This window comes from Lagopus muta, chromosome 1, assembly GCF_023343835.1.
Source record: "Lagopus muta isolate bLagMut1 chromosome 1, bLagMut1 primary, whole genome shotgun sequence".
In the NCBI taxonomy this organism is placed as follows: Eukaryota; Metazoa; Chordata; class Aves; order Galliformes; family Phasianidae; genus Lagopus; species Lagopus muta.
In genome coordinates this window covers 16,275,627-16,285,522 of record NC_064433.1, presented here as the reverse complement: position 1 = coordinate 16,285,522, position 9,896 = coordinate 16,275,627, and the positions used below count along the sequence as shown (strand labels likewise).

The 9,896-nt window shown below is 55.8% G+C and overlaps 1 protein-coding gene across 1 annotated transcript; it reads left to right on the top strand.

The window, feature by feature from the left end:
* The first annotated feature begins 6,453 nt into the window (after positions 1 to 6,453).
* On the top strand, positions 6,454 to 7,845 carry LOC125687917 (PHD finger protein 7-like). The gene is made up of 4 exons (XM_048933275.1): positions 6,454 to 6,485; positions 6,699 to 6,812; positions 6,969 to 7,087; positions 7,253 to 7,845. The coding sequence occupies exons 1-4, from the start codon at positions 6,454 to 6,456 to the stop codon at positions 7,843 to 7,845; spliced, it is 858 nt and encodes a 285-aa protein (XP_048789232.1).
* The last annotated feature ends 2,051 nt before the right edge of the window (positions 7,846 to 9,896 follow it).

Sequence of the window (9,896 nt, the reverse complement as noted above, 5' to 3'; positions counted from 1 at the left end):
ATCCCCGGCGGGAAGTCACTTCTGAGTGCAAAGTCAAAGACAGCATCCTGCCCTCACACTCAGCCCCCCAAACTATGGCACGGAAACAGCCGTGTGCCAACACCGTGTGCTGGCTCTAGCCCCTGGTGTCAACACAATAAACCCAACCATCCCCCACACATTTCTTTGTCCGCTTCTTCTTCTCTGCTTGTCCTGAGGTGGGCCGCCTTAGGTGCTGGGATCACAGGGTTTTGTCCTCCTCAGCACCTTCCCAGCAAACTGGGTGGGCAAAACCAGCGTGGCACGTCAGAAGGCTGTGACACAGCAGTCAGTGCAGGCACAGAGTTAGCACTGCCCGTGGCACCTGGTCACGCTGGAGAAGAGCAATCACTTCACAGCCTGTTCCTCCTCTACAGCACCAAGGTGCAGCCATAGTCCCCACGCTGCAGGGAGCTGTTGCAAGAAGGAACGTGGTGACTCAGCACATACGTCCACGCAGCGGTTCAGGTCTCAGGCTGCAAAGAGCGTCTGACACTGTCACTGCTACGCAAGGGCAACGGAGATACCGCCTGTGCGCCGTGTGAACACGTGGATGATGATCACACGGAGCGAAAGGTGGAGGGGTTGGGGAGCCTCTGGGATTGTGTGAGGGATATAGATTGGTGGAGTCGCACTCCGCCGTCCTCGCAGGAAAGGCTCCGGGAGACGCTCTACAAGAAGCAGTGGATCGTCTACCTTCCAGCAGGCAGACATGAGGAGGGGACCTCAGGGACTGCGAGGGATGGAAACGAGTGCCTGCTCAGGGCAACAAGCAGTTTGCCTCGCAGCCTGTGCCACCTTCCCAGGTGCCCTTTGCGCTCCTGGGGAGACCTCACTGTGGCCTTCGGGTATTTGAAAGAAGTGTACAAACAGGAGGGCTATGACTGTTTCACAGAATTACAGAATGGCCCGGGTTGGAAGGGACCTCAAGGATCACGAGGCTCCAACCGCCCCGGCACAGGCGCGGCCACAAACCTCCCCATTTAATACCAGATTGCCCAGGGCCGCATCCAACCTGGCCTTGAACACCTCCAGGGATGGACGGGGCATCCACAACCTCTCTGGGCAGCCTGTTACAGCACTTCACCACTCCCATAGTAAAGAACTTCCCACTGACATCCAACCTCAATCTTCCCTCTCTGAGCTTTAATCCCTTCCCTCTTGTCCCATCACTATCTACCTGAGCAAAAAAAATGACGCCACTCATTTTTATAATCCTAGTTGAAACACAAGAAGGCTGCAGTGACGTGTCCTCTCAGCCTTCTCATCCCCAGCATGAAAAAGCCCAGCTCCCTGTCTCGCTCCAATTTATAGGAGGGAGAGGAGGTTCTTTTAATACCTGTATACCCGGCGTGAGATTAAGAAACAACGGTTCAAATGTTGGTTCGACCAGTTTATTACAAATGAAGATTAGGGAAATGGGGAAGGGGAGGACGGACACTATTATGAATTAGGGTAATGGGGAAGGGAAGGAGGGCGATAGAAAAGATAGAAAAGAAGAAGCAAGGAGTCTTTATAGGAAGCAAAGCAAGAGGGAGATAGTCACCACCATGGATCCAGCGTGGTTGGTAGTTCAGTCTTTGATCTTCGGTAGTGGTGGGTCGTCGGGCATTGTTCTGTTGATGACAACCACAAGGGCGAGAACCACGACAACGACCATGGCGATGATGGCCCCTTTTCAATGCTTTCAAAGTGGTCGAGTCAGCTGTCTTTGGAGTGACGGCTCAAATCCAAAGTGGTTGAGTCAGCTCTCCTCGGAGTGGCAGCTTCTGGCTCTGGGATCTCAGCAGGAAACTGCTTTGTTCCTATCCTCCTGGCCTTGCCAGCAGATAAGAGGGAGCAGGGAGGTGCCAACTTGTATCTTGCCTTCACAGGATACAATGGCATTGTCCCCCAGTCTTCCATAGCAAACAGGAGATCTTTGGTCACAGGCTAGATCTTTTGCCAGTAAACAGTCCTGAGCACTGTCTTCCGAAGGCAAACAGCTCCAAAGATGTAAAACTGTCCACACAGTGATGTTGATGGCCACACAACACCCATCGCTTGCCTCCTGAACAGATCATTCAGAGTCTTATCACAAGAAAAACCTCAGGAAGCAAGCTTTGAGCCAAAAACCAAGGAAGGATTCTCACACTCCCCCAGCCTGTCTTTGCAGGGGAGCTGCTCCAGGCCTCTGATCACGTTTGTGGCTCTCCTCTGGGCCCTCTCCAACAGCTCTCTGTCTTTCCTGTACTGGGGGCTCCAGACCTGGCCACAGCACTCCAGATGGGGCCTTACGAGGGCAGAGTATGGAGGCACAATCCCCTCCCTGTCCCTGCTGGCCACCCCTCTTCTGATGGAGCCCAGGATACCGTTTGCTTTCCGAGCTGCAGAAGCACGCCGCTGGCTCATGTTTTTTATCCATCAGGACGCCCAGGTCCTTCTCAAACTCGACTGCTTGTGAGGGTGGAGAGTGATAGGACAAGGAGGAATGCTTTTAAACTGAGACAGGGGAGGTTTAGGTTAGATATTAGGAGGAGGCTTTCCACACAGAGCGTGGTGACAAACTGGAACAGGCTGCCCAAGGAGGTTGTGGATGCCCCATCCCTGGAGGCGTTCAAGGCCAGGCTGGATGTGGCTCTGGGCAGCGTGGTCTAGCGGCTGGCGACCCTGCACACAGCAGGGGGATTTAAACTAGTTGATCATTCGGGGCCTTTTCAACCCCAGCCATTCTGTGAATGGGTAGGAGGCTCTGGAGCTGGACGGACGGGAGATGTGGATGAAGGTCCCTCCACGTTGCAGGGGTTGCCCTGGGCAAGTCAGACTGCCCTGGTGGTGTCACTGCACCATCCATCAAGAAAAAAAGAAGAGATGTCATCACGGGGGACTCCCTTCTGAGGGGAACAGAGGGCCCCACATGCCGTTCATGTCCCTCCCCCCAGGGAGGTGTTTTGCCTGCTTAGGGCCTGGGTGACATGTCACTAGGAACGTCGCTCCATATGACGGAGTGACGGCACTGGTGGACAAAAGGAAGGTGAGACCAGTGTCATTTACCTGGACTCGTGCAAAGCCTCTGATGGTCCCCCACCACATCCTTATCTCCAAATTGGAGAGATGGGGATTTGATGGGTAGACCACCTGGTGGATACGGAGTTGGTTGAAAGGCTGCAGGCAAAGGGTGGTGATAGAGGGTTCATGTCCTGGTAGAGGCCGGTAACGAGCTGTGCCCCCCAGAGGTCTGTTTTGGGACCGATACTCTTTAACATCTTTATCAATGTCATCAGTGATGGAGTTGAGTGCACCCTCAGCAAGTTTGCTGATGACACCACGCTGAGTGCTGTAGTTGTGACACGGTGGAAGGAAGGGATGCCGTTCAAAGGGACCCCCACAGACTCAAAGGGTGGGCCCAGGTGAAGCCAATGAGGTTCAACACACCAAAGTGCAAGGTTTGGCACTTGGGCCAGAGGAATCTCAGGCATACGTACAAACGGGAAGGAACAATCCTGGCAAGTAGCCCTACAGAGAAGAACCTGGGGGTCCTGATGGATGAAGACCTGAACATGAGCCAGCAATGTGCTCCTGCAGCTCAGAAAGCAAATGCAAACCTGGGGTCCATCAGAAGAGGGGTGGCCAGCAGGGACAGGGAGGGGATTGTGCCTCCGTACTCTGCCCTCGTGAGGCCCCATCTGGACTATGGCATCCAGGTCTGGAGCCCCCAGTACAGGAAAGACAGAGAGCTGTTGGAGAGGGTCCAGAGAAGGGCCACAAACGTGATCAGAGGCCTGGAGCAGCTCCCCTGCAAAGACGGGCTGAGGGAGCCGGGGCTCTGCAGACTAGATAATAGAAGGCACAGCGGAGAACTCACTGAGCCCTTCCAGTGCCTGAAGAGGACCTACAGGAAAGCTGTCTGTTTTAATGGGCATGTAGCAACAGGACGACAGGAAACATGGAAGAGGGCAGATTTAAACGAGATACTAGGAAGAAATTCTCCACGGTGAGGGCGATCCTTGTCAGCAGTGAAGAAGAGGTGTCTCCTTGAGGAAGATCTGGTATGTTCTTGTCACACAGTTGACCAGACCAATCTACGTCCGTGACAGGGGACACAGGGGCAACAGGCCGCGGCCCTCCCCCCCCACCCCAGTCCCACAAAAATGGAAAGGAAGGAAGGGAGGAAAAGAGCAGCGGCAACAATCTATGGAGGAAAACTTATTTTACTATAATATCGGAATACAAGATAACAAAATACAATACAATTTAATAGAAATTGAGATTAAAAAATCAGACAAGATGAGAGAGAGAGTTCGCGAGACCGAGTCAAACCTGAAAAGCTTGGAACGGCTAGGAAAGCACCCTCCAGCACCCACTGCAACGCAGCAAGAGAGCGATGAGAGCAGATCCCGTGACTTCTGTAATGTACAGGGATAGGTACCAGGGACTGGGGCAGTGACACTTTAATGCCCCGTACACTGCATGATGTTTTGATGTGGAATACTGAAAACCAAAACACAAACAAACAGAAAACCCAAAAAACCAAAAAACATAGTACCATGACAGTTACCCAGGCAAGGGGACAACCACGCAGAAAGAAGTCGAGCAAGTGAGGGAATGAGCTGTGCTGGGCGTGATGCACAGTACTGACAAAAGGAGGGGAGATCGACACAGGTTGTTGGAAGCAAGTTCTTTCAGAGGTTACACAGAGAAGCTGTGGAGCCGCCGCTCTCCTGCTTGGAAACCCATAGCCCAGCAGCACAGCCTCACACCGTGAGGCGGTGACGGTGATGTCACAGTGGGTGTCAGGGAGCGGCCATTGTGACGCGTGAAGCTTGGAGCAGAGCAAAGGCTGCCGGGCTCAGGCCGAGCGTCAGTGCGGCTTGGTGAGGCGTGGAGAGAGCAGGGATTCTCGTAGTGCTCACCGTCAACGCACAATCATGTCCAGTGAGAAGAGGAAGGCCTCCAGCTCAGAGGAGCCAGGTGAGAGCACAGCATCCCTGCGCACAGCTCCCAGCACTGGACAGAGGGGTGCTGGGGCTCTGCCTGCGGCTGAGAGCTGAGAGCTGAGAGCTGAGAGGGGAGGAAGGGGCAGGCAGGAGCTCCCAGACAGGCATGGGGCAGGGCCCCTCTGCTCCTTGGCAAGGGGGCCCAGCGTGGGCTGTGACTGCCTTGGGCCTGCCGTGGCCCCTTCCCCTCCACCGCCTCCAGCCAGCACGGCAGGCACAGAGCAGGACCCTGGGGACAGCCCTCAGGGACGCCTGGCCCCACCAGGCGCTCACCGCTACTTGCATTTGCTCTCTCCTCAACAGTGTGCGTGCTGTGTGGCCGGGCAGACGATGACCCGGACATCTTTGGGCGCACTATTGGCGACGCTTTCGTGACTGTCCACGAGTTCTGCTTGGTGAGTTCCCCCAGCGGTGATCCCATCTGCTTCCAGCCGGGATGCTCCCTTCCTTCCTGTCCCCATGACTTCCTGCTCTTTTCTCTCCTACAGGTTTTTGCCCACATCGCTCTGGAAGAAAGACCCCCAGAGGAGGAATCTATGGGCGTTAACCTTGCTGCCCTCATGCGCAAGGCCAAGCAGGCAAACAAGGAGGTGAGGACCTGAACGCAGCAGGCAGGTCTGTGCCGGGAGGGAGGGGCTCACACCAGCTTAGTCCGGACCCAAGGAAAGCAATCACGGCCTTCCAGCCGCCTCCGGGACAAAGGCCTGCCCATAGGGGATCAGCCCTGTCCACCAAGCTGCTTTGTAGAGGGTGACCCAGAAGTGCCCACATCCTGTGCCCTGCCCAAAGGTGCGCGGCCGGCTGTGGAGGTCCCGTGCCTGCTGCTGATGGGGCTGTTCTGCTTTTTCCAGCAATGCTGTGTCTGCGGCGAGAGGGGGGCTGCCATCACGTGTGCAGAGAGCGGCTGTGCACGCAGCTTCCATCTGCCCTGCGCTGCAGACGGAGGATGCATCACACAGCATTTTGGAGAGCACAGGTAAGGGCTGCCCGCAGCAGCCAAGCCGGGGAGGAACCCACAAGGTCGCCTCCCAGCAGCCTGCCAGAGCCAGGGCCTGGGGCTCCTCCCTGCTCCTTCCCCGTCCTCACAGCACTTCTCACTGTGCCCACCCATCCCTTCCGTCTTCCCTCAGGTCCTTCTGTGGGGAGCACCGCCCTCAACAGACAGGGGTGACAACTCCAGCAGAAGACACCATCTGCATCATCTGCCAGGAGACCGTGGGGGACAGCTTGTCCTACCACACCATGGTGTGCCCCATGTGCACACGTGCCTGGTTCCATCGGGGTTGCGTTCAGGTGGGAGCCCTCTCCTCACCCTGCAGGCATGCTTAGTGCCCAGCAACACCAGGCACTGCTCACGCTCACCCTGCTTGTGCTTCTCCTGCAGAAACAGGCATTGAATGCGGGCACGACGTGCTTCCGGTGCCCCAATTGCAGAGACGACGCAGTATTCTGTGCCGTAATGTCTACCATGGGAATCCGAATCCCAGCCAGGTTGGTGTCCTCCTGTCATAGCACGCAGATGAGAAGGTGCAAGCGCCGGGCCTGCCCAGGCACTGTCTCGGCAGGCCTGGCCCTTTGCTGTCTCATGAAGCCTCAGCTTCATGAAGAAGCTAAAAATGGCGTTGGGGTGGATGAGATGGGATAACCTTAGACCTGATGCTGGGGACACTGGGGGCTTATCAGTTTCCCTCCCTTCTCTTGTAGAAGACCAACATGGGACGACGATGATTCCTTTGAATCCCTCCTCCAGAGGCACCAGCGCTGCGATGCCAGGAGGTGCCTTTACCCTGGAGGCAGACAGCAGGCAGACAGAAGGGGGTGAGTTACCACAGCAGCTCGCTGAGGCTCCACGGGGGATCTCAGCCTCAGCACAGGCTGGGGGAGCAAGGGCGGAGCGCCGGAGGTGTGCTGTGCCAGGGACTCCCTTGCTTGCTCACTTGGTCCTCACAGCCACAACCCCTTTGCTTCCCCCAGGCCCTGGCAGCTGATCCTGTGCAGCTCCTGCGCTGCTGAGGGCACTCACCGACAGTGCTCCCGCTTGAGCAACACAACAGCCATGTGGGAGTGCGACAGCTGTGCTGGCCTGGGTACCGGTAAGAGGCAATCAGCCGCGTGGCACCGCGCTGGGGCCAGGCAAGGCCTGGCAGCAGGTGCTCAGGGCAGCTTTGCCAGAGTCTCTCTGCCCCAGGAGGGATGGCGACCTGTCCCTACCCAGGGCTACAGCTCCATCCTGCTGACCTTCCCGCCTCCCCTTACAGCCGCCAGCACCATCCCGGAGCGTGCTGGGCCCAGCACTGCCAGCCAGGAGGGCCTGCAACCATCCCACGGCCCCCAGGAACCAGAGGACAGCAGGTCCGGTCCCACCAGCCAGGCAGCATCGGGGCCATCACACAGCTCCCAGCCGCCAGAGCTCAGCAGTCAGACCAGTGAGCTGGGGACCGAACAGGGGACGATCCACCCACATTCTCCTGACCATCAGGATGCATCTGAGCTGCACCGAGCACACCGTGGCAGCAGACGCACGGCAGCCCCAAGAGCTGAAAGCAGCTCACGGCCAGCCACCAGACGGGGCTCATCGCGATCCTCCAGAGCAGCCACAGTGGCTGCACGCAGAAGGCGTTCCAGGCAGCGGGGAACAAGCCGGACACGAAGCCGCTCCCCGCTGCAAGGTCGGGCCGCAGGTTCCCAGAGCCGGACCAGAAGGCCTCAGGGCAGCAGGCGAACACCACCTCCAGCTGCTCAGGACAGTGCCCAGAACACCACCAGGCCGGTGACACGGAGGTCCTTGAGTGCTCCCCTGTATTCACACCCTGGGGAACGGCCTGGGCAGCCAGGGGAGGCCCGCATGTGAAACCGTTCCTCAGTGGCACATCGAGTCCCAGGTGTCCACAGCCGGCCCTGAGGAAGCTGCAGGAGACAATGCCAACAGCGGGGGCTATTCCAGGCATGAAGTGACTGCCGGGTCCAACATCAAAGCCAGCATTTCCCCTCCAGTCAGCAGTTTCAGCAGCAGGGGCTATCCCAGGCATGAAGTTACCGCTCCTGGGGACAACATAAAGCCAACATCCCCCCACGGTCAGCCAGAAAAATGATGACGTGGAAAGCCATTCCAACAGCGAGGGTATCCCCGGCGGGAAGTCACTTCTGAGTGCAAAGTCAAAGACAGCATCCTGCCCTCACACTCAGCCCCCCAAACTATGGCACGGAAACAGCCGTGTGCCAACACCGTGTGCTGGCTCTAGCCCCTGGTGTCAACACAATAAACCCAACCATCCCCCACACATTTCTTTGTCCGCTTCTTCTTCTCTGCTTGTCCTGAGGTGGGCCGCCTTAGGTGCTGGGATCACAGGGTTTTGTCCTCCTCAGCACCTTCCCAGCAAACTGGGAAGGTTTAAATACAAGAAGGCTGCCGTGACATGTCCTCTCAGCCTTCTCACTCCTAGCATGAAAAAGCCCAGCTCCCCCAGCCTGTCTTTGCAGGGGAGCTGCTCCAGCCTCCGATCATGTTTGTGGCTCTCCTCTGGACCCTCTCCAACAGCTCTCTGTACTTCTTGTACTGGGGGCTCCAGACCTGGCCACAGCACTCCAGATGGGGCCTTACGAGGGCATAGTATAGAGTGCTTTTGCTGGTTCAAAAAAAAGCCCTAAAAAGAGCTTTTAGACAGTCTTTTTTGCTTTCTCCTTCCTTGTTACCCTGCCCTGAAGCTGGTCCCCACAGCAATGACCGTTACACACCGCAGGAGAGTTTTTAAACTACCGCGAACGTGCCGGCTCCAACCCTGCTACCTCAGCAGCCCGCCCACAAGCTACCCGCTGCTGCCACCCCCAGCACCGGCACAGTGCTTTTGCAGGTGCAAAAAAAAAGCCCTAAGAAGAGCTTTTAGACAGTCTTTTTTGCTTTCTCCTTCCTTGCTACCCTGCCCTGAAGCTGGTCCTCGCAGCAATGACCGTTACACACCGCAGGAGAGTTTTTAAACTACCGCGAATGTTCCGGCTCCAACCCTGCTACCTCAGCAGCCCGCCCACAAGCTACCCGCTGCTGCCACCCCCAGCACTGGCACAGTGCTTTTGCTGGTTCAAAAAAAGCCCTAAGAAGAGCTTTTAGACGGTCTTTTTTGCTTTCCCTTTCCTTGCTACCCTGCCCTGAAGCTGGTCCCCACAGCAATGACTGTTACACACCGCAGGAGAGTGTTTAAACTCTAGTAAAGAACTTCCCACTGACATCCAAACTTAATCTTCCGTCCTTCCATTTAAAACCATTTCCCCTTGTCCTGCTGTTAACTAGCCTTTGAAAGAATTGACCCTCCTCCTGTTTATAGGCTCCATTTATGTATTGAAAGGATGCTATGAGGTAAGTTTGCAGCCTTCCTTTCTCCAGGCTGAACAAGTACATTTCCCCCAGCCTGTCTTTACAGGGGAGCTGCTCCAGCCCTCTGATCATGTTTGTGGCTCTCCTCTGGACCCTCTCCAACAGCTCTCTGTACTTCTTGTACTGGGGGCTCCAGGCCTGGGTCAGTACTCCAGACAGGGCCTCTCATGTATACAGTGCAGAGGGACAATCTCCCTGTCCCTGCTTGCCTCTCCTCTTCTGATGAAGTCCAGGATGCCATTAGTATCCAAGCTGTAAGAGACAGAACAGTGCATAGAATCATGTGGTGAATTCTGTATGACAAACTCGGCATCTTCTATTTGAAAAGGTCTTGATAATTATGCAGCTGATCTATACCATCAAGATGTTATTCATATTTTGTAGCAGTACGTAAATACACTTGTACAAATCTACGTTTCAGAACCAGGATTAATAAAATACTGATAGTCCTCTCTCTAGTGTTCCTCAATATGGAAATTTCACTTAACAATGTACAACAGCAGGTATTTCAAATGAATGAAAGAGCTACGAAC

Excerpts from the sequence above, each read along its gene's own strand:
- LOC125687917 (XM_048933275.1), top strand. The coding sequence starts at position 6,454 with ATGTCTACCATGGGAATCCGAATCCCAGCCAG. Across the intron at positions 6,813-6,968 it reads CAGCAGGCAGACAGAAGGGG|GCCCTGGCAGCTGATCCTGT; the intron begins GTGAGTTACCAC and ends TGCTTCCCCCAG. Across the intron at positions 7,088-7,252 it reads CTGTGCTGGCCTGGGTACCG|CCGCCAGCACCATCCCGGAG; the intron begins GTAAGAGGCAAT and ends CTCCCCTTACAG.